Raw genomic sequence first — 25,879 nt, forward strand, 5'->3', positions numbered from 1 at the left:
CTCCTCCCCCTCCCTCTACGAAATTCTGCATCGCAGTCTGACGAAGCGTTATAAAATTCAAATGATGTAGTAACTACCATAACTCCACCTCAATATTGTGGGCCTTTAATGCGCGCTAATATTATATTAAACAACCGGAGAAGATCAGACCATTACCATCAAAGAGCGAAATAAGTAGGGAATTAGTTATTCATTATTCATTATGATGTTAAAACTCGATGAACTCTGCTGCCTTCTCACGATGATAAGTCGCATGGAAAATTGATCATTCATTTCACGTGCAAAAGCTGTAGTAGCGCGCGACGATTATGGTGCCTACTGGAGTTCCCATTGTCCGCGTTATTTGCAGAAGCAATAAACGTGTCTGCGGTAAATGTTTGTTCTATAAATTATTGCGCTACACTTGATGAGTAAAAATCTACAGAAATAATAACCGTCCGGCCGCAAAACGGCGGTAGATTGTCATTAATTACGGATAATATTCACTATACATGACCATAAAAAATAAAAACTTTACATTTGCGATATGTAATCTAAATAATTCTCAGTGTCTACACACATCGCAAATTTATCGTAAATTTATATAAATTCAGAATATACACACAATTGGTTTTATAGATTAACACAGTATTACATTTTGTACAAAACAGAAGATAATTTAAAATATAAAAATAAATAATAATCTAAAAAATATATTAAAGTACAATACAATATCGTGAAATATAACATGTTTGTTTGAAAATTTATAAAAGAGATCTTTTATTCATCGAGAGAGGCAAATATTCGTATACAATTTGAGGAATATTGCGTGAGTCAAATGTTCCAGCATGATAGATGACGCTATCGTTCCCGTTGGATTAATTATTCCACGAATCGTTTGTTAAAGATGTCGAAATTGTCGTGGCACGTAACAAGGTAGTCCGATTGAAAAGTTTAAATTAGCAGTGAGCATGAAAGATTGACGTGCGGCCACCCTGTAATTTTAAATTCGTTCGCCCTTTCCCGCTCGCGTTCCCTTTATCACTTTTATCGCACGCGTCTCGCGAATTGAATCAAAGGCGGATTTAATCAGTAACCTTCCACGCTCTCGCTTTCCGTCATTAGAGTACAATGAATTTGTGAGCGGTCCTATAATTTCGTTAATTTTCGTTAAATTAGTACGCCAGGGCGATATGAATGTAATTGCGTTGTTTTTAATTCCATTATGTCTACACAGAGGCACACAATCGTTGCGAATAAAAGTTCCTTCAAAGCCAAATTTTACGAGTGAAAAAGTATGAATTTAAGTGGAGAATATAAATCTTATAAAATATAATCTGACTCTAATCTCTATACGTACATCTCTCTTTAATATCTATATTTAGAACAAATGGGATATAATTGAAAGAATTCGGAAGCGTTATTTTTGCACACGTGCATTAAGAATTTTCGCGATTTTCATTCAAAGTATTATCTTTCAGAGAAAGATCTGTATTTATTTCTGAACGATCTGTGTAATTTGAATTATTATAATCAAACTAAATAGTTTAATAAAAATTTCATCTTGTTTTTCTCAAATTAACAATAAAGCTTTAAATTTTCATGTTCTAATACATTTATACATTTTCATTTAATCTATATTTTATTAAAATATTAATATATTTCACATTTCGCTAACAAGATAAAATTTTATGTCATTTATCGACCTCGAAATGTTATGTAAAAAATCCAACTTGCACTGTCTGCTCGATAAAAAAAATCTTTTAAACGGACGACGTTTCAAAGCCGATTACTCCTCAACGGTCATGTGCTTGACATTTTTTTTTTTTCGAGTAAAATTCTCGTACAGCGATAATGTAGACCTAGAACGTATCGTCGAAAGGGCGTCGCGTCGAAGTATGAAGCCAATGGTGCGTCGACGCTCGGGGGTGTCACAAAAGGTCTGCAAACTCAGAGGAAATTGCTTTCTCTCCTCGCTTAACTCAATTATTCGTTACTTTCGCTAAAGCGCGTACTATCGCGAAAGTTATCCCTTCGCCTCGTTCAAAATAGGCGCGCGCAACTAAAATGCGTTATCGTGCGTTTAACCCCCTAACTCCAATCGCGGAAACTCGACCTCAACCACCGTAGGTCCTCTCGTCTCTGACGTCTAGTTTTCGTCCCGTAAACTCTCATTTCCTTGTTCTATTTCGTAACGTATTTGCGTTATTTAACTTTGTTACACTGGTGGCTGCTTGCGCGGATTAATGCAACAAAGCGACAAGCGAGTTACGTTAAAAGAAGTTCTTGTTCTTGTTCTTTATGCTAATTCGTCACAATTACGCTGGCATATAAATGGCAGGGCAATGAATAAATAACATTTTGCAAAGTGCAACGCAATTACGAAAGTTCTAATGACGACATGCAATATTTGTATTGCTGTCACATGACTTTAGTGTGAAATATTGCGCAGCCGTCAAGGTTCAATTTCATCAATGAGCATAATAATTGTGATGTAAACTTTGCGTTCTTCTTTTTGTCGTTTACAATTTTTATTCAGGCGAGCTACAAGATAGAAGTCAGCAATTGCTATTTGTAAGAAGACAATTAACGTAATTTTATTAAATTAATATTAATGTGTGTACGCGTATATGTAATTATCTGTTTTGTAAGTACTTACGTTTGTCCTCGATTCAAATACAACTTTAATGTATTACAGTACATCGTATTCCTTAGGCATTACAAACCATTATCGTCTTATTTTCGAAAAGCTACCTCGCAATGGTGCAAGCTTATCCGTTTTCGTATTACTGTGTTATTTAGGTTACTTGGGCTCTAAGTTGTTTACTGGCAGATGTAATGAAGATTGAAGTTAAGACTAGGAAAGTTAGACGCCCGTTCGTTATTTACGTTAATTCGCTTAGTTTGTATATTATCCTGTTTTTCTGCCCTTCGATGAATATTTTCCGCGCTAAATATTTTTAATAAATAAGGTTTCACATTCTCTATTATATAAAAAGTAAAGTTTTGCGTTTTTTCTTTTTAAGTTACATTAAACAAAAAATACAAAATGCAGTTTCTAAACTGGATTTTCATCTTTATGCATCCTTTAAATAAAATTATCGTTCAACTTAAAAGCGACTGAAATTCACGTTAACTTTAGCTTTTGTTTTTTATTTACTTATTCGTATTTTTCAACGAACATGTTTGTTACAAAAATATATATATATAATCTGATTGTATGAAATATTTTTATAAGAAAATTACTTTCACTTATGTGAAATGTACGCGTAAAAAATTAAACTTAATAAAATTTCCAAAAATTGAACTTAATATAATTTCCAAGATATCTCGTTGTTTTAAACAGCTAATAAAAATTTCATATTTACTTTCACCGTTTTACGTTTCACAATCGTATCTACGCATTAAAGATAACGAAAAATAAAATTTATGAAATTCTCCATGTCGACTCCTACACAAATCTCGTCTCTTCGTCAACGTAATAGACGGCGGATTATGTTTGCGAGCAGATGATACCCATCCGTTAATTTCTATCCGACGTGCCATATTTCCCAGCTGACTTCCCGCTCGTCGTACACGAATTTCGAAACGCCCGTACCGATTCCGGCAGAATCACGACTTGCGTAACATACTGCACGTAGTTATGTTATTTGTGCTGCAGCTGGTGCGAAGGGGGTGCATAAGAGAATTCTCCGTCTCGGCGAACTGTAAAAATTGGCGTCATGCTTTGACGGTAATCTCGAAAACTCTCCCGATCGAAAGTGCGATCAGATTGAAATTCTTTTTTTTTTTTTTTCTACTTTTCGACCGGCCGCACGGTCCACCAATCGTTACGCGGTCATACAGAGAGATATATATTTATTTCGTTTGCCGCTCGGTGTTATACGCCTTGAATGCTGGGATCTACAAAACGCGAACACTCTAGTTTTACAACCGGTCGCCGAGTTAGTATCACTTTGTTGTAAATACATAACGCCAGCTGCGATATTTGCGTTTGAGTGTCGTCATACTAACCAATGTAAAAAATTAATGAAACGAGGATTTACGTCTAAGAAAACGTAAATTAACTATACAAAATGTTCCCGTTATAATAGTTTCTTCAATGTAGCTGAAGCTAGCAGCCAAAGGCAGCAGCCAAACGCCAAGCAGGGCAGAACGTCATATAGGCGTTTCCAGGGGACACCATACAATCAAACGTTAAAAATTCCCTGGTTATAAGATTTTCATATGCGATCGTTATTAATTGTCTAGTGATTTTTTAAATTGTTAATTACGTCAGTCAGATAAATACAAAAAACGCTGTCTTCAAATTTCTACAAAAATATTTTTTGAAGTCTAGAACGACTTAATTAACCGTATATGAAAAATTTTTATAAAAATGCATTTTTGTAAAACATAGTTGATTACCAAAATAATGCAGCGATTTTTTTTGTAAAGTACATTATCGCTTTTTGCCGCACCCAGAGCCGACGACGAAGACGTAGCGGTTTCACGGCTCCAAACGATAAAAATTAATTTAAAAAATATTTATAACAATCAGGAAAATGCACGTCCTCTCGCGAATGATCGATCAGTCGATTGTACGTTACGGAAAAATATTTCCAGTCAAATTTGGAGGAAATCGTAGTTTGCGTTTAGACGTGAGGGGCAAGAAACTATAAAAATCAATTTTTTTAATATTTATAACAATTAGGAAAATGCACGTCCTCTCGCGAATGATCGATCAGTCGATTGTACGTTACGGAAAAATATTTCCAGTCAAATTTGGAGGAAATCGTAGTTTGCGTTTAGACGTGAGGGGCAAGAAACTATAAAAATCAATTTTTTTAATATTTATAACAATTAGGAAAATGCACATCCGTTCGCGAATGATCGATCAGTCGATTGTACGTTACGGAAAGATATTTCCAGCCAAATTTGAAGGAAATTGTATTTTGCGTTTAGGCGTGAGACGTGCAAAACAATAAAAATTAGTTTAAAAAATTTATAACAATTGGTAAATTACAAGTCTTGTCGCAAATAATCGATTATGTATTATAATGACTAAACTCTATGCAAATTTTTCAAAGTTTGTTAAAAATCTCATAACCAGGGAATTTTTAAGTGAAACGCCTATATGACGTTCGGCCCTAGCCGCTGGACATTTGGCTGCTGCCTTTGGCTGCTAGCTTCAGCTACATGTTTTTTCATCACCCAAAATATGTGGCATAAACACTTATGACAGATAAGTTTCACATTAAATATAATAAAGTTTATTTAATACGGATTATTCGGATCTTTTGAAATTTATTAAGATTGTGCAAGTAATTGAGAAAAAAAAATATTTTACAAATAAAGAAAACAAGTGATATATATGTATTGATTTACTCGGTATTAATAAATCAGAAAAAAATTGACGCACTAGAATTAACAAATCGCGAGACTTCGCTACTAATGATTTATTCATAAAAATGAGTTATATGTAACTCGATAAATTTGTTTCATAGGTCAGAATCCGACAATGCTTTTTTGTCTATAAATTGTAAAATAAATCGAACAAACTATTTCTCTCGAAAAAAAAGCGTAGAGAGGGGAGCGACAGCGTTCAATTTTTAAACTTTTTCATTGTCATGCTTTTTTTACGTATCCACCGAACGCGTGCATTTATTCTTTTGCAATATTCGCATATGGACGGAATTTATAAGCGTGCTCGGTTTGATTGCACAATTCTATTGACATAGAGATCAGCATTCGAACCTTGTTAAACATCACTCACTGTCGATTGACAGTGTTGTGTGTTTAATATCCTTAATTGTATTTGTATCTTTCGTCACATTTTTAAAATATTTGACTTTGTTTTTGATAACTTTTAATATTTAATTCTGACGAAAGACAAAATTCATTGTAAGTTAGAATGACTAATAAGATCGTGCAATTCATTTATAATTTAAAAATGTAATCTGTAAAAGTCCCGTAACCTTTCAACAGTTTAGAAAAATATAGAAATCCTCTAAAAATATAAAAATAAAAATTCAATGAAGAGAGAGAATGCTTGACAATTATTAATATTTCAAGAAATTGCTGAATCATTATTTTGTGATCAAATTGAACATTGAAAGTTAAGATATAAATCAGTTTATAATTCTTCTGACTTATTTTCGCGAAATATCTGCCTCGTTTTTCTTTCCATCAACCCCTTTCAAACAAGTAGGACTTCTTCATGTTACATAGCGTTCCTACTTTATTAGTCAAATTATTATGCGTGCACTCGCTCACTTGAACATGAGAGAGCCCTGCAGCTATACCTTTCGTATCGTAAATTTCTAGCACGTAGCGGTTCGTACACGTGCCCACGTGTGTGCTGTCCGTATGCGCCAAAAGTTCCGGCTGCGAAAATATGCAACAGTGGTTCGAGCTCAATTAAACTTGGCACGTTAGTCGAAGCGTTAATTTTCGGTTAACGCAAGATGCACTCGTATCATGCGCATCGCTCACCGGACCTGAGGTAAAACTTGTGGATTGGTGTTCTTGCAGATAAATATCGGAAACAAGTCTCGTCGAACAAATTATGGTAAATTGTTACATTGAAAGGTCAATAATGAGCCTTTTTTAGAGCTTAACAATCCCGCCGAGCTACTTTCGCAGTCCTCGTCCCTCCCCGAGAGTTTTATTCATCACTATAAGAAGTTGCGATTATAATGGCTTTGCATTAGCATGTTGAAAATGGCATAAAATTAAGGATGCCTAGATAATCGGATATTATTGGCCTGATCTGACTTCGAAATAGTGCATTAACTGAACTACAGGTAATTACCATAAATACCTTTCAGAAAAACGTTAAACCACAATGATATTTTTACTATTTACGCTTAAATTGTAGACTTTTATTATATAGATTGATATTTCGAGATAATGTTACTATTTCTTGATTGTACTACTTTTAACAAAATTGCGAAAAATTGCGATATTTTTTTAAATTACTTGCATAAATAAAAGTTAAAATTAAGAAAAGTCTGACCAATCTAATTACAGAAAGAGCTTATAATAGAATATTTAAATTATAACGCAATTAACAATAGCCATAGTTTCGCAGATTAATGAAACGTCATGCGCACAAGCGCTCGTATTTTAATCCCGATCGAAGTAAGATATCGTGCAACGCGTATCGTCGGGCATAAATCCCTGGGCTTCGCCCGAGATTAACTGCCAAATTTGACCTCCATCAAGGAATATCAGAATCTCGGTTTAGCCCAGCGTTTCGCATGGACTGAAACTTGGTTCCAAAAGCTTAACGAGCCCCACGAACGCGAGCCTTGCGTTTGCTTCGACACGAGTCAAGGCGAGAAAGTACTTATCTTCTGCGCCGAAGGGACTTCTCTCTCTCGTATGTCTCACAGGCGACCCACTTTCGGTGTAGATGTAAGTGCAACCAATCCCAGCCACAGCCAGCTGCGACTACGGCGGAGCTTGCGATAAGCGCGAAACGAGCTTTCCATTACTCCTTCGAAGACGCGTAAAAAGTTAAGTACCTTGACTTACCTACTACGTAACAACTCAAGGTTTGCCTTAATTAATTTCTTTTTGTAGCCATCGTGGGGCTGGACGCGTAATTAAACCGGGCATTTAATACCGCCGCTACTTGCATGGTCCATGTAATTGTAATGGAGATGCCCGAAGCATTGTACAGTTGTTTCGTATTTTTCAGCAGCTCTATTTATGGCGATAAGCTAACAGTTCTCTGCGATATACTCAATTATTAAACGCAAAAGTGCTAGAGATTTCAAGTTAAAATATCTTGGCGCGTCTTCCAGATAAATTATACTTTGCGGTAAACTAAAAATGATGAAAGCTGCAGAGAAGCGTTCGAGTTTACGAGAGCAGCAATTTTCGGACGCTTTAATTGCATTTTAAATATTATATGAAATCCATTACGTGGAAATAATATGGCGGGAATAAATTACGGATAAAAATGAGTAAAATTAAAATATTTATGTCGCACTTTTTGCGCATAATTATTGTGTGGATATGTAATATGCAAATAAAATTTTAATTATATTTTTGCAAGCTATCTTATTTTTCAAATTAGATACATAATTTATTCCATGTTTCCTAGGTACCGAACTTATTAACGGAAAAAGTAGACTAAATTCTCATTAAATAAAATTTCAACGAAAATTAAGAAATCTTTACATTTCTCCATGTACAGATCTAAAGTATGAAAACCGAAGTATGAAAACATTTCCTAAAATAAAATTAATTATTGCAATTTTTATTTGCATTTATTTTTGTGTTTTTATTCATATATATATTATTATATATATTCACATATATAGACGTATGGATGTCTTACGCGATAACGAAATGAAAACCGGAATATTAATTTAATTTAATTTAATTTAATTTAATTTAATTTAAATAATATAAACCAAATTATTGATTAGCTAGAAACTTTTGGCATCCACACACACGCGCGTGTGCTCGCGCGCGCACGTCCCCCCCCCACACACACATCTGTAAATGAATATCTTTTATTTATACATATTTGTGTGAACATACACATTATCCGTTCTCTCATTTTTACCACACAGACTTTGCTGTAGAGAGAGGTTTCGATTACTTCCAAAGCTTTCCATCGTCCCATCTTCAATTACACTTAATCGCCACGACGCTCGCAATAAAACGGCCACCGCACTATATCTGTCGTTTGCGATAGCTGCGCTTGCTGCTTCTTCGCGCTAAAATGTTTGCTACAGCAATAGGAAAGATAGGAGAACTTGTGAGAGACTTTTCTATATATGACGCTTTCCTATTACGTAGCGTCTTAATTTTCTGTCTTAATTAAATCTGCTTTTGGAAAAATTATACGATTGCTATCGAAGGAAAGCACAATTCATAAAGGAAAGAACAGTAATATTCGATCATGTCCGTATCAGTGATCTCTTCCAAAAGTGCACATTTCACCAAGGGCATGATCAGCAGCAGCCTAACTATCAAAGTTTTGTAGCCGCGATAAACTTTATATTCAAGCACGAACTTCAGAAAGCAATTATCTTAATCCGGTACAATTTGCATGTTCCCCTTATCGCACATATGCACAGACACGATTTTATTTTATTTTCATGCAAAATTCAAATTTCGGTTTACTTGCGTAGAAACCTTGAACTCACTGTAACAATGTAAAATTATATGTGACAAATTTTCATGCTACTTTAAATAATTTTTATCTTTAACGACAAATCCCACTACGCGGTATCGAGAAACGAAGAACTGCAATTCAACGCACGACATAGCTGATACATGGCTTGGAAACGCTGTTGCACGCTAAGATTAACGAGTAATCCGTTATCCGACGATGCGGTTCGTCACTGCGGGACAAGCGATCGCTTCGAACGTTTAATCGTATCTCCCCCCCATGACTTTTAATTAGAAGCCGCAGTAACGGAGTTCGGGCGTTGTTTGGGCGATACTCATCTCGGGTGCTATACAATAGTATACAACAAGTTAGCCGAGAAGACACCCACGTATTATCGACTTTGTGACAGAGTGATCTCCACGCTCAATGACCTCGCTGCATAATGAGTTGTCGAGAGTTGCATTGCGGCCATACAACCGCACTCTCGCACCCTCTTCTCTCTTTCTGCGGTTAAATAGATGAAATCTCGCGATGCGCCATTCAGCAATAGCCGGTAAACACGGTCATTCATTTATTTCAAGAACAGTTCTTCGCGCGTCAGATTAATATCTGAAATTGTTATATGCCGCTTGAACCATACGTCATAATTTAAAATAGACTTTAATGTAAAATTGACTGCACAGGATGTGCGAAATGAAAAAGCTTTAAAATAATTTATAAAGCACTTTTATAAAGCATGGATAAAAATGAAGATTCCACGTACAATTATCTAAATTACCCGATTAATTCATTGTGAACGAATTGTTGTAAGTGTAACTAGCGGTGTTCTATTGTACAACACCCATCAGCTTTGTTATAATTATTATATTATTGTCTAAAAGGTACAATCTCTAAATTTCCATGATGTAATCGGCTTTTAATATTACATTATACATTGAATACTTATTAATTTCCATTATTGTATACCGTTTAATTATACCGTATTTGTTATTTTGTAATAAATGTATTTTGTCGTTGATCATTTTATGTATCATTTCACTTCTTCCAATGTATTAAATCCAATACCTATTGCAATACTTGTATCTATTGTTATAAAATAAACACTTTATTCTGCTTTACACGCTTACACAAATTCCAATTTTATGATCCTTATAATTGAGAATTCGATGATTGATTAATTTTGCAACTCTTTTAACTGATATATTCTCTCATTCGAAAGGATATCTCAGCTATATTTGCCGATGATTAAAATCCTGACGAGTAAAACTCGTTGACTATGCTGACAATGAGCCGAAGGTGTCCCTAGAAGCGAGGTAAAGAAAGCGAGCAATGCGGAAGCGGAAGTTCTCTAAGTCCATCGGAAAAAGTTTCGCGGCTACACTGTATTCGCACCCCGAAATTAACATAAGATACCCGTACCCTCCCCATCTCTCTTTGCTGTCCCGAACTTGAGCCTTCATTCGGAGAAACTTGGGAAAGGTCGGTGACTGGGGTGCAGGTTTTCGGAGTTTACTCGACGGCGAACGCAACCGGGCATCGTGTCTCGTTATTCACGCTGTCCGATTTCTTTTGCTCTCGTGCACGTATTTGCCGCAGGCTTGTGTTTGCCGTTCCATTAGCCGTAAAAATGTATGAATATGCAGCAAGAACCGTTTATCCGTACTGCTCACGTCACATGGATTTACATGTTAGTGTCGCCGACTTCGTATTTAATTATATTACCTAGACGCGACGCGGTGAAAAAGTTTTCCAGCTCTAGATTAGTTTTCTAACTACGGAGCTATTAACTGGACATCGAAACTATTTTCAATTCAAGTTGGAGTGATTTTTATAGCATCTTCGTGAAACTTCTTTCCCGTCCAAAGCACATTTTTAATTTAAACCAGAGATACTTTTATATCTTGTATGTAAGCGAAATTTTTCACTTCATAAACTTGTCTTGTCACATCTTTCCTTTAATAGTTTAGTGACATAAAATACCGATTATTAATAAAAAAATTATATAAAAAAAATAATGTTTTGCATTGGTAAGTGTTTTATAACATTAGGTATCAAGTATATATCGATGCTCAATGCCAAATTGATGGCGCACACATTGCGGTGTGCATAATTAGTGATGTTTGAAATTATTAATAGAAGGATTTATTACCTCCGCTATATATAATCGACATGTATCATCCGATAATATGTGCCCGTATTTGCATGCTATTAAAACATATATCCGATTTGAAGATAGAAATATATTGTACATTTAAAGATAGTAATTTGCATGTTATATTAGGGAGACGTATCCCGTGATTATGAAATTAGCTAACGGAAAATATCATTATTAATAGTGACAAATCGCAAAAAACGGTGCATAATCAGTGTTAATACAAATCGAGCAATTAGTTGGTCTTATTCTTCATAGTAGAAAGAAACCGCGAATGGTAAAAGTAGCAAAGCGAGTGACTAAGAATGATACGTAAGCAAAAAAAGATCATGTAAGCAAAAAAGAAGCCGAGGGAAACGCTTGTAAATTACATGAATTGAATTAATTAATCCCTTAACAGGGTCGTTCATGCGGTTGGGTTACGTTACCTGACACTCGTACGTCCCATTGTCTCTTTCTTGGACGTATTTTATTTGAAGGGTCCAATCGTCCGAGCCCTCGGGATGCAGTACTTGAAATCGCTCGTCGTTCGTGTATGTGAACATGGAGCTTGTTAAAACGTGAAAGTCACGTCGCCGAATCCACGATATCTGAAACACAAATGTTAATTGACAGTTAATGGCAGTGTTAATAAATATTAGAAAAATTTTTTAATGCATATTAACACACATACACACACATCCGTATATATATTATTAAACTGATAATAAATTTAATATTATAATATTACTATTTTGGTACTGTTTAGAATTGTATTCCAAGATTGAAAGTGTTCATCTTCTAGTTTGAAGAAACAATATATATAAATTCATACAAGAAAATATTAAGCACTATAAAACATTCCAACTTCCAACACACACATCTAGTCTTATTATTAAAAAAAAAAGAAAACTAATTAGTTTTTCAACTCAAGAACTCAAAAGTAGGTAAAATCTACAGTGAAAAATATGAGAAATTTCGCATCTCTCGCATGTAAATAAATTTTGTTTTAATATGGAGAATATTTTAATTTAGCAAATTAAAATGTCAAATGAATAATCTGTTTAATGTGACAGGCATGTTCATAGTGGAATATGAAAGACATATATTGAATTTTAATTGAAATAAATATTGCTAAAAAACGTGGAGTTACCAGTGCATATACTTGCATCCACATAAATTGGATTAATATAACCTATCGGATATCTTAAAATAACGCAGATGTATATATATATATTTTAAAAAATCATAATAAATTGGTAATAGTATAGAACGTTGCTCTCATGTAAATAATAGCAATCTGTGCATTGAATAAAATGAGAAAAAGATTTGGTATGGAAATATGTCATGTTAAAATAATCCTGTTCGATACATTGACGCTTTATGTAAATAAAACAAAAAAGATAAATAACCGTTATAATATCGCGCAAAATGAAAACGTATTTAACTTTATACAACGATTGTAAAAAAGTTTGAAGTAAAATATAATGTTATATCAACTGTACACACATATACAGCAATTTGATTATAAAATCTATTTTAATTAAACATTAAACTATTACGAAAATGCAGTCATGGGTTAAGTAAACATTTTATGAAATTTAATTATAATCTGCAATGGGGGTGAGACACATTTTCCTGCATCTTGTTTTTAATATGACGTCAAAATAAAATAGAAATTTATCTTTTTCAAATAACGAGTACTTTTTTATTCAAACTATACGCTGATATTTTAACATAAACAAATTTCATTAGAGAAACTTGAATTGTTAAATCCTCAGCGCAAAACTGTTATAACAAGTTTTATCATTGTTGTTTTTCTACGAGAGTCCAGAGCACACAAATGGAAAGAAATAACAGACAGATCTGTTTCTGATTTTGTCTCTTGAAGGCATGAATATTAAAATAATAATAATTTTCATAAAACCCATAATTTTACACGCATAAATGGACAAAATGCGAGTAAAAAAATATTTTTTCCGCGAACCATTTTCGTGTTTCTCGCAATTACAATTGCTATTGTTTAACAAACGAGAAAGTTTACGAAGCAAAGTCTGTGGAGAACTGGTTTTAGCGGTACTTAGTAACTTCGCCCCTCCTCAAACACTATGACCTATCTTGCGACCCGCTGGGACCAAGTACGATATTGCATAAATAGTAAAATTGTGAGAGCCGGAAATACGATCTCGACCTCCGGGGGAATGCGGCAGACTTGCCCGCGTTCTCCTCAGATGGGCTGCCTGCTTCCTTCCTCTGTTGATGCTTTAAGATCATTGTAGAAAGAGAATGCATAAAACATAAGGTACAAACCTCACGGCCAATCACGGCAATTCTATCGAATTGCAACGTATAAAGCATATAAATGCGCGATATCAGATTACGTGTAATAAAATAAATTTTTACGTTTTTATCTCGACGACAAGCAAATCGATGAATATGTGTAGGTGAAAATTTTTTTACCATGATTTAATTAAATTAATTAAAAAAAAATTTTTATCATGTAATTAAATCTATTTTAATTCGCGTTACAAATTTGCACTGCACACAAAATAAATAACTTTTCCGAATTATGTTCTCAATAATATTTTGCTTAACTTTAAAGAGCAAAAAAAATATTTCAACAAATATATTAAATCAAATTTGAAACATTAAACATTTAGCGGCAATTATATTAAATTTTTTTTACTTACAGTTTTATAAATGTAAATGGCGAGAAATGTGTTAACTCAATTGTTTGACTAATGTAACATATTTAACATAATTTGTCTTAGAAAAAAAATATATATGTATAATTTTTATGTATTTCTTTCTATTTTAAACAAGATAAATAGCAAAAGGAATTACAAAGTCGCGTTTACGTCGACATAAATATGCTAATTCTTTGTACTGCATTATGTTTATGTAATAATATTAATTTGCTATCTTTTCGCGAGCGCTGGCAAGCTGGACAAGACGCTCGGAAATTTCAAGTGGCGAAACTTCGCCGCAGTATGATTGCCAGCTCTCTCGGCTACAATCAAGCACTTCAATGTTTCCAGGCATTCGGAAGAGATCGCTTCGTCCAAAAGCATTAAACCACTTGAGGTACTTCGATCAGCTTCAAACTTTAGATTGATGTGAAATTTCTCGGTAGACCAATTATTATGGATTTGCTTTTCTTCTTCTGTATAAAAGCTGAACTTATTTCAGAGTACGTCTTCTTGAAGATCACGAGAAGCACAGAGAAACGAAGCGGCGATCTTGACGCAATCTTTTCTCGGATAGATGCATATTGACTATTAAGGAATTTTTATTTCGGTTATTCGATCATTTCACGTACTTCTCTCTTAACCTCTCGAGTTAATCACGTACTTCTGTCGTGATTATTTTCTTGGATTTACGTATATCTATATCGTCTATATTCAAACATTCCGCTTTACGAGCACGCGCGTTGCGTCAACAGGATTAAAAGTGGGATCGTATCATGAAAGGAATACTGTTTTTTTTCTGGTCAACCAAAAACGATCTCGTTCGGTAACGATTCAAGGGAGGAGAGTTTGTTCCGATGACTCTTGAGACTCGATGAGAGTTCCGGACGAAAGGCATACCCGACGTGGAAAGTTTACGTCGTCGAAATTTCGACAGAACAACCGGCGAGGTCGATTCTATTGCCGTGTAGAGTGCAGCAGTCTGTATGATGTATGTAGGTCAGCGTTTCTCTCATCCTTTTACGTGCAGTGGACCATCGGTGCATCAATTGAAAGAAGTATGTCGCTATGTTGTGGTACGTCAGTGTATATTCGTGTGATACTTGAAGGCATGTTTGAAAAAGACCAGACGAACGGGGCGAAAACATGTTGGCTCCTGTATAAACGCGTGATACATGCGGAAAACTTTTTAAAGTATTTTTCTTTCTTCCCTTCTGTTTTCTATCAATTATAACTGTCACGACATTCAACACATTAATCCAATATGTAACAATTTTAAAAGAGTTTTCACTTTGGCATTAATTTTACTGACTCATACCTAATATTTACTCCTAGAAGACAAAAGCGCGATAAAACGTCACCCTAAACTTCTCGGATGTCTCAATCCTTTTTCTACCAGCAGTAAAGTGTACTTTCTTCGTTTCTTCGTTTCTTTATGAAGAAAACGATGATTGTATATAAACATGTTTTTGGTTAGAGAAGTATTGAAAAATTTTTAAAGCAAAAGAAACATGAAAAATGTGCGAAAATAAATGCAGTTTGAATTTCGTTTAGGATAATCATGCATTCCGCATTTGTCTGCTAAGGTTAAATATTAAATACTTTTTTACTTAATAAGTTATATATTTTACTATCTAATAAAAAAATATAAATATAAATGTGAGATATTTTATTATCAATTAAATTCATTATCTGTTTAAGTCAAAAGCAAAGTCAATAAAATTAAATATTTTAGAAAACTTTCTTAATTATTCATCTGTTTCATTGTGTGTTTCACTGTTACCGTATAAATCTATTTAATGAAGAGAGCAAGAGAATATATTACGGAAGCAGATTGGTGATAGATACAATGAGTAACATTAGGTTCATGTAACCTCCACGGGTGACTGACCACAACCAGTGCTTGGTTATCTCGCTAAAGGGTTAGGTCAGGTATATCCTGTCTGGCTTTTCAGTTTCTGTTTCACGCTACTCGAACATCATGAAACGTTATGGTTGCGGTATTTGCCGTCTAAAGTTCCGCGTGTAGCCGCAAATGTTATTTTCGAACATAGCACTACTTTGTCATGATACTATGCATTTTGATTTCAGTCAAAATATTTGTGGGGAGGCAAATTAATTTGCAGCAATATATATTGATAATAATAAATTTATATCATGTTGAGTTCCGTAACGCACGTCAGATATATATTACATCTAGTTCAATAAATGTAACGTGAACACAAGCGTTTTGACTTGTATTGTATTGACAAAGCAGATGAAACGATTAGATTTATCCTTATTATGTTTCAATAAATCTAATACGAGATGGCAATTATGATCCCGATCACTCATACGATTTGACATATTTCTAGATTGGAGCGATTAATCACATAAAAGCATTATAGACTAAATGTTGCAAATCCATGTAGTCATTTTAAACAAATATTAAAATGTTATTAATTCAAAAATTTGTTCACACTTATTGCACAAGAGTTTTTATCATAAATAATATCTGACAGATATAAAAAATAGAAGAAGTCAGTAAAAAATTTCTATCTAGTAAAAACTTTACAATAAGTTGTTAAGTATCTGTGTATTAAAAATTCTATATTATTACAAAAGTTCTCAAAATAGAAGTTATTTGATAAAAGTCAAGAACTGCTAAACAAGATAAATTGTTTTTAGCAATCTATTGATCTAAATTAAGACTGGTTAGATATGTATAATGTATAAACGATAGAGGATCTTCAATCTTCTTGGATATACTCGATCATTCCACGTAACAGCTTAAGTGTCTCTTATATACATTTTGTATTATTAATCTTCACGTGCTATTGCGTTTTGGATCTCAGTAATAAGAATAAATCATCCTTTTATTAGAATTTACAAAAAAGCGCAATAATATAAATAAGAAAATAAATCAACGTTTTAATGAAATTTTTTATTACAAAATTTCTAAAAAATAAAAGTAATTTGATACAGTCAATCATCTCTTTCCTACAGAGTTTACAAAAAAGGAATCATAATAATAATAGAATTTTCAATTTTTTAAAATAAATTTTTTTATTATAAAATTTCTCGAAAGTAAAAGCAGTTTTTTATAGCCAAAAACTACGACAAAAAGTTTATTTCCAGCAATCCATTGATATAATTCAAGACTGATAGATATATATGACATAAGCAAAATAAGATCTTTAATTAGATACTCGATTATTTCGTTCTATAAAAAGCACTTTAAGTGTATATGCACCTCGTATTGTCAATATTGCGCATCATTGTAAAGTGCTTTGAATCGCGGTAATCAAAAGTAAATCATCTCTTTCCTACAGAGTCTGCAGAAAAAAAGCACTTTCAAGATTATACGCGCCAGGTGCCGCGTTATTCGGATTACGGCATCGCGCGTTATCGGAGAGATCGCGCGTGACGTGCAACCGCAATATCAGAGAAGAGAGAGAGAGAGAGAGAGAGAGAGAGAGAGAGAGAGAGAGAGAGAGAGGGGGGGGGGAAGAAAGAGAGATCAGAGAGTCTCACAACGAATCATTTCGTCTATCGAAGCGATCGCTTAAGATCGTCGACGGTAAGGAAAAAAATTGGGAAGAATCGAAAAAAAATACACACGTACACACATACACTCACGCACACGTTATTGGTGCAGAGTGCAGCGATAACGGGGAGAGTCTCCACATTGCGTGCCGGTTCGTTTCGTATCACCGCTCGAACGGAACGAAGCGTGATTGCCGACGCTATCTCGGGACACGCGAGATCGCCCAGTTATACGAGCGCGTGATCTAGCGATAACCCGTGCCGGTCCCGCCGCCGATTGTTAACGCGTTAATGGAGTTACTAAATGCGAACGCGCGCACGGTCCCTCGGCACAACATGCAGCTTCGGTACATCTCCCATTCATTCTCTCTCTCTCTCTCTCTCTCTCTTTCTCTCTCTATATCTATCTATCTATCTATCTCTCTTTCTCTCTCTAAGTTAATAAACAACCCAACGAAATTAATGTGCCTGAGCGGATTAGCGCGCCGCGAGCGAAACGTCGCGGCTACGCCGTCGCACGCTGCGACAATGGATCTGTCGCATAATATAGATCCATATAACACCTTCCGATGCTTTGAGAGTTAAACTACGAGAGAAAGGGAGAGAATTAGATTTATTTTGAGGAGGCACGGGACATATACTTTTCTTACATTGCACGAATAATTTGGACTAAAGAAGAGATATTTGCACAATTAGGAAACTTATTATTAACCTTAAATGTACTATTTTATAATTAGAATTTAATTGTCATTTTTAAACACATTTTTAGATATTTAGATATAAGATAAATTATTTTAAATATTATAAAATTTAACATAAAAAAAGAATTTACTACACAACTAGGTTTTATTATAAAATTTATATTTCGACAATATTCTTAACATTTTTAAGAAACGTACATTCATCCGGATTATTTGTTTTTTGTATTTATAAGTAATACATTAAGAACAAATATTTAATACTTTAAAAATTAGCCTTTTAAATTGTTGAAATATTGGTTCATTCAGATGCTTTACATATTTGTATTATTTTTGGAATAATTAAAGAAATTGTTAATAATAATGTTTAAAAAATACTTCAGATTTCAATTAATTGTATATTATATATCATATATTATATAATTTTATATTATATAATTAGATTTTATCGTAAATTTTTACAAAAATACACGATACAACAATTTTGGCTCTGTACTATTACATTTCCAGTTATTGGGATATTTTCCTTGGTTCATACATTAAAGATTATCTTAAATCTGATCTTAGATAATTTTAAAATTCTATTTAACTGATAAAATAACTGCATAATATTTAACATATAAAATTGGCTCATATAAGTATAGAATTTAATTAAATATATTTACGATTATGTAGTCAGATTTTATAATTGTAAAGATTTAAATTTAGAGAGAGTGTTTAACATATATGTATATTTAAGATAACAAAATTAAATCTGTCTAAAATTTCTAATTTTATTTTAATCTACATTTGCGGGAATAGTTTGAGAGATTATTATGCTACAATTAAGAGAATTAAATAAAGTTAAATAAAGAAAATGTATTATATAATATATAATACTGAATATTACTAAAATCTCAAATATTTTTTAACGATGTATCCCTATCCCTACCGCAAACTATGCGCGCCCTCCGAATCGTCATAAACAGTTCAATAAAATAAACGGCGGATTAGCTCGCGTGTGGCAGACGACGTGTTTGCTTAGCCTACTACAACTATGGGACAATGGACCGACCTGTCGGATAACCCAAATCTGTCGGCCGACTCCGGCAGTTACCGCTGCTCGTTGCCAAGATGAGTGGTCGGCACGAGTCCATCGGCGGGGATTCTGAGGTCGGGACGCGCAGTCTCGACGCAATAAATGATCGCATTCACGTTGCTTTCCGCATACAATTGTAATGAGAAACGTTTCCCCGGGGATCTACAAATCAGCATCTCGGAATTGACGTCAATTCGCATTTTGTTTAAGTAGGAAAGGAAATATCCTGGGATATCTGCAAGTACGCGAGACTTTTCAGGTGACACAAAATCTAAAATAGGATCACGAGACATTTAAAATCATACTGAACCTCTCGATTTCACAACACCTGCGTAATTCTAAGTCTAAACGCGTTTATTGGAATTTCTGATACAGTTTGCAGCATTTCGATATCATTTTTAGCAATCATTAGATTATACTTCGACAACGGCTATTCTAATAGCTGTCATAATTTTCTCATGCAGTCCATCATAAATCATCACACACATATTTTCATTCATCCAGCTTTTGCTGGTTAGCAAGATAAGTGACTTGCGCACGTCCTTTAAAGTCATGTCGCATGATTTAAGGAACGGCCGGCAGTCGACTTTATGAAAGCATCGATATCCGGAATGCTATTTTTAATCCCGTGATATATCGACTGCATGCAACCTGGTTAAAGTTAATCGTGAAATATTATTATGCCATGAAAAGCGCGCATGCGTCGTTAAAAATAATATCGAATATAAAAAAATTATAAGAAACCAAAATAGTTATAGGCATGATCCGTTAACAAAGAAAACCTTCGCGAAATTGTTGATCATCCACAAGTAGAATTGAGAGATATCATTAAGACATTAATCTTTCACGAGATCCCTCTCTTATTGTGGTTATCGATTTATCGAGCAACCCACACAGGCCAGAGGTGAAATTAATGTCTAAAGGCGGAAGTGGACCATTACGGCGACCAAATCCATGGCTTCAATTCAACCGCGACGATCGTCAAGACAAAGGATCCTTGTCCCTCAAAGACGCCAAGTCAGATATCCCGCTGTGTTTCCTTCTCCCCACACCTGCGTCCGATGTTAAACCACATTTCATACTAATTACGCTAGTTTACAAAACCACGTATTTCATGCTTCCCTTATACGTAATCTCATCGCTTCGGGAAAATTACAGTGAGAATATGAAAAATTATGTTTATGACTTTAAAAGACTACTAAAGGAGTATAATTCAGAAAAGTAATCGTCTAGGGATAAAATATTTTGCATATATTCTAGCGATGTAAATATAAATATAGGATTTAAAATCATTTCTCTAAAATCTTAAAAAAAAAGAAATAAAGACTGCCATCTTAATATCTTAAAAGAGTATTCTAGTCTAGAGTGTAAAAAAGTAGGTTAATCTTAAAAAATTAATTTTAAATATAAAATTGCTGTACATATTTTTTTTTCTACGCTTTTATATATCTACAAAAACTATCTTTAACTTTGACTATTTTAAATGCACATGAAATACATATCTATCTGTAAAAAAGATTAATTGAAATTATTACAAATTATTAAAACTGCATAATTTTAAAGAACAAGTATCATTTCTTAAAAGTCGATTATAAAGTCGATTGAATTTATATAAAAAAATAGTTAATGTATAGAGATCACAATAATCCTAGTTCCTACGATAAACAGACAAATATTTTACACAAATTAAAGTAACTTCAGTATTCTTATAACTTCAGTAGTTTCTGAGAAATCGTGTCAGCCAACTTAAAAGGTATGTTTCTTTTTCTTGAATTTGCATAACGCAAAAACTAATAAACATATAGCCAAAGTTGGCAAAATTCCATGATTTTTTAATAAAGTCTATGATAACAATTATTTTTACCAATTTTTCGCTATACTTTACTATTAAAAACAATATAATATAGATATACAATAATAAGAAAATATAAAAAGTCTTTCTACATTTACAAGATGTTAAATAATAAACACGGATTACATTTATATTGTAATAAAATTATTAATTCTTCTATTATTATTTTTATCTTTAATTAAAAATTTATTGTTAGTAAAAATCAAGATTTGCCGATAGCTTTTTCCATTAGACTTTTCCGCCCAAGTTTGCACTTAGCCATACCAAAATTTGTAGGTATTTGCAAAATATTGCGTAAAAGCATAGAAAAATATGTGCAGTAGTTTTCTTTATTAAAAAAAGGGGAAGAGAGAGAGAGAGAGAGAGAGAGAGAGAGAGAGAGAGAGAAAGGATCTACAAGTAAGCAAACTTTCGCGCTCTAAGCTAAAATACTCCCTTAAAAACCTATCGTATATCTTATCGATTATTTTCTCTTCTTCCTGACCATCATCTTGCTTTATTTATTTCTACATTCTTCAAAATAAATTCTTAAATATTTTATTTCCTCTAAATATGCAATCTTTTATTGTAGATGACAGTGAGACAATCTTTACAATTTTATAATCTTATATTAAATAGCACATTAGCTTTAAAATGCAAATGTAATTGTTTATTTAAAGACTGTTTACTTAAAATGACTGCATGCAAGTAAATTAAATAACTATATTATTATTTTAATCGCAAATTTATTCTCTGCGGTCGATGTCAAAATACTTTTTCATGCGCATCTCGTGAACTTATTTAGTCTCTCCTTTCCAATTCAAGTTTTATCTCGGTACGAAATGGCTTTCCCGATCCAATAAAGTACGCCGCGTTAATTATCGGAATTTCGAGGGGTAATTCATTAATATTGCTCTCTAGCGATGCTGCGCAAATCGATATTGATGCCGCAAGAAGGTGGAAAAGACAGAGGGAAAGAAAGAAAAAGAAAGCGCTATCCTTCCAATAAAAAGTCGGCAACCAGATGTTGATAATCGACTTTCGTGTTTATATTGGCACCTTCCGCAATGCGTTTTCGTGCATCCTCTCTCAATGTCACTGTTGTGCGCACTGACCACGGACAGAAAAAAAGATCCTCTCAGACGACATCGATAGCACGCGGTGTGCGGCTTCGCAGAGAGCGCCGGCACTCGTTCTCTCGGCCGCTCTATCAAAATTACTTCGCGGCGTTCGACTTTTCGTCGCCATCAATCTTTCCCGGTTTGACTGCTAACGCGATAATGCAGTTACGCCGCGCGCCATGATCGGGTGGATATACGGACCGGTCGGCAACGACCCGTTGAATTCGTCATAAATAATTGAATTAAAAGTAACGACGTCATAAGTGAATTTGCGGATCACCCAGCCGACGGGATTTCTGAGTGATTTCATCTAGCAGGTTCGCGACAGCCTCTGTTGCGGCATTTGAGATTTCACAGGAGATTTCACTTTTTTACCTCGAGATTCCCAGGTATAATCGTTCTCTTGGAAATATGTTTATTTGGAAATAAACGTACTAATTTTTTTATCATTTATATAAATCCAATGGACTATTATGAACATATCAGATGTAATGCATTCTTTCCATTATGTTTGTATATGTGAAAGAAAATTGCTTTTTACACAATAATATATTAAAATAAACATTTTTAATTATAAATAAAAATTTTATAAATTAATCATTCTCTTGTTAATTTAAACGATACTTTTTTTACCTCTATTTTATTCATGTCAAGTAAATAAAATTTTAATTATCTCCATAAAAAAATTTATTAATATTCTTTTCATTTTGACACTAGTTTATACACAAAAAAATTTTTTTAAATTATGTTATGTTAAAATTTTTTTATAAATTTTTTTTATGCTGAAAACGGTGTCACAAATTAAATTTGACAGCACACACAGGTCCGAAATTAAGTTTAATACATCGTTAAAAATGACTTTTTATAACGATTAAAAAATATTTTAAAAAAGATTGACATTATCTAGAATTTCTGTTTAAAACCATATTTGTTCATTCCCTTTAAAAGGTGTTTTTTGATTTGAAATCTTACTTTTTAGTCATATTATTTAAAAAAGCTTCAAATGTAGAATTTTGCTTTTGAAGTAGTTTTAGCGTTACCCATTCTGTTTCACGCGAAGAGATTACTTTAGTAAAAAACTCGCTCATCCTCGTGATAGAAACACCTACGCCAGGAATCAACAATAAAAGATAATAACAAATGCAGTATGCATCAATATAATAAAAAATTAGTAGAACTCTATTCTTTAATGGATTAAAGAAGAGAGTTCATAGTTAAAAAGATATAAATATTTAAAAAAGAGTATGTTACAGAGGGAATGAATAATACATTCAACTGTTGATCAAAATTTCAAGATAACTTTAACCTTTCTTACAAAAAATTCAACATCGCAAAAAAAGTTATTTTCGACATGTATCATAAATTCTCAATTATTTCGAAAATCTCACGTGCTAGTAAAATTTCGCCCGCAACATCATTTTCAGCATCTAATATTCTATTGTAAAAAACTATCTTGTCTGGTTTCAAGGTATTTTCGGCTGTATTATAAAAATAAAAATTATTAATCTAAAGTATCTCAATAAACCTTTCATAAAATAAATTATATCACAATATTTTATTACAAAATGCATTGCTCTGAAAAGTTTGCAATTTTATATTTTAGAATCGTAAGATATTTTTTCCATCCCATAAGCTGTTGAAGTCAAATTAGGTAAATCATAAAGCTTCATAAGCTGATATTTTCTCATTTGCAATTATCAGCAAAATTCGTAAATTACTTAACAATCAAATTCAATATTCATTAATAATATAATTTAATTATTTTAACTTGTGATTTATCAGTTAAATTTCATTAAAATTGAAAATTTCGATATTTTACAAAAGTATATACAAGTGAGTTATTGTTTTACGGCAAAATACATGAAATTTTGCGACGTTAGCACGATATCTTGCATTACAATTTAGGAATCGTAATTAAACAAAATGATGGTTAAATTATATAAAATAATAAATAGCAAATAAATTAATTAGTCGCTCCGATAAACATTTCAAATTGGAAATTCAAATAAACTTCACAAACACGGATACACTGTTACTAGTGCAAAAGAAAGGAATAATACACCATCAATGGGCGTTAAATTTTGTATAAACCATAAATCGCGGAAATATTGGTCATACATCATAAGTCTGTCGTCGGACGTGTCGAGACAAAGATTTAAAGTAGAAAGTTTGAAAGCGTCGTTATTGTACGACAATATTACAGAACAATAGCCGACTTTCGGTCATTGACATCCGATCCTATAAATTCTACAATGACGAAGAAGACTATGTTGGTTTGCTACTGTGCGAGCTTACTAGTTCGCCACTTGTACGTGAAAGTTCTCAAGTTCCTGCACCGAATCGCCGTCGCTGTAAGGATGTCTTTTCGAATTGGGGCGGATTTGTCGCGGTCATCGGCTTTTTGCCAGCATCAATCTTGCACGTTACTTGCGAGCGATTTAACGTATCGATACCGAGCTATCGAATACAAGATGACGCAATAGTGACGCGCGAAAGAGATGGCCTAAGCACCGCTTTTACTTTCCCATATTATTACGAAATATTGATGGTTGATCGAGGGTTGGTTGAAGGAGGAACGGTGAGGGATAAAAATGATTTCCCATAGGTAAGTCGAAGGCTTGATAAAGACATCTTCAACGGGCGCCATTATTGCGTCTATCTGTATCCAATACGAGTTCGTCGTTTCCGTGGAATCGCATACCGATTGCCGTGCTCTCAGCAGGGTTCAATGCGTCGCGATCATCGATCGCCTTACTACTCCGAAGCGTTAGAGTGGATGCGCAAAAGGAGGCCATTACGCTCGTGTACATGAATAAATTTGTATGGAGTTGTTCTATGGTTACACGAACAAGATTAACCATGTACTATGTTCGTGTTGCTATTGCGTAGACATTAGCATAACTATTTATACGTACGCGTTATCTCTACATAAATGATGTATGGTAAGGCGTCATAAAATAAAAACATTTTTTTAATATAAAAAGATACTAAAATATGTTAACTGTAATTAACGATTATGATTAATGCAATTTAATATGTAAATAAGTGATAAATTCTGCCAAACTTTCTAAACAATGTGTTATTATTTTTCTGACACGTCAAGAAATAATACGAATAATACGCTTGTAATGTTTTACCTTAAAGAAAAAAGAAAAGAAAAAACGTAGAAAAAAATGACATTATGGAGTGTGTAGGTACTATGGTCACTCGTATTATTTTTACTTTAGTAGGTAACAAATTCTAGTAATTACTTTTGAAGTTACTTAGAAATCTGCTGCTATGTAGTGGTATTAATACACAATAGCCGACATTTGTTATCAGACATTTTTTACTTTCAAACATTTCCAGAAACTTTTCCAACGTACATTTTAACATTTCATTACACTTCTTTTTAAATTTGAGCGTATTATCACACAAATGTATGTATACTTCAGTTCTTTCTTGTTAGCTAACTTTTTATTCATTTGGATACATTTCCAGTTATGCAAAGTTAAACAATAACGTGAGCTTTCGTTAATGTAATTGTAACCCATTAAGCGTACTGATGTCTCAATAACACAGTTTCTTTTTCAAAGTTTTTGTACCAAAATATTAATACGATAAGTTAACTGTAGTGTTACTGCTAATTTATAATTTATTAGTTTGTATTATAGATTTTTAGTACCATAGTCTATATGCAAAAAAGAACTTATGTGTACGTATAAACATTTGCATATA

At 33.4% G+C, this 25,879-nt stretch overlaps 1 protein-coding gene across 3 annotated transcripts in view; it reads right to left on the reverse strand.

The window, feature by feature from the left end:
• Nucleotides 1–25,879, reverse strand: part of LOC105837291 (zwei Ig domain protein zig-8) — a 296,303-nt gene that overhangs the window by 98,145 nt on the left and 172,279 nt on the right. For all 3 annotated transcript variants that reach the window (XM_036285010.1, XM_036285011.1, XM_036285009.1), the window contains one exon: nt 11,672–11,833. In XM_036285010.1, the coding sequence (XP_036140903.1) occupies nt 11,672–11,833 (162 nt within the window). The remainder of the gene's footprint in view (nt 1–11,671; nt 11,834–25,879) is intronic.

Source organism: Monomorium pharaonis, chromosome 3, assembly GCF_013373865.1.
Source record: "Monomorium pharaonis isolate MP-MQ-018 chromosome 3, ASM1337386v2, whole genome shotgun sequence".
Lineage (NCBI taxonomy): Eukaryota > Metazoa > Arthropoda > Insecta > Hymenoptera > Formicidae > Monomorium > Monomorium pharaonis.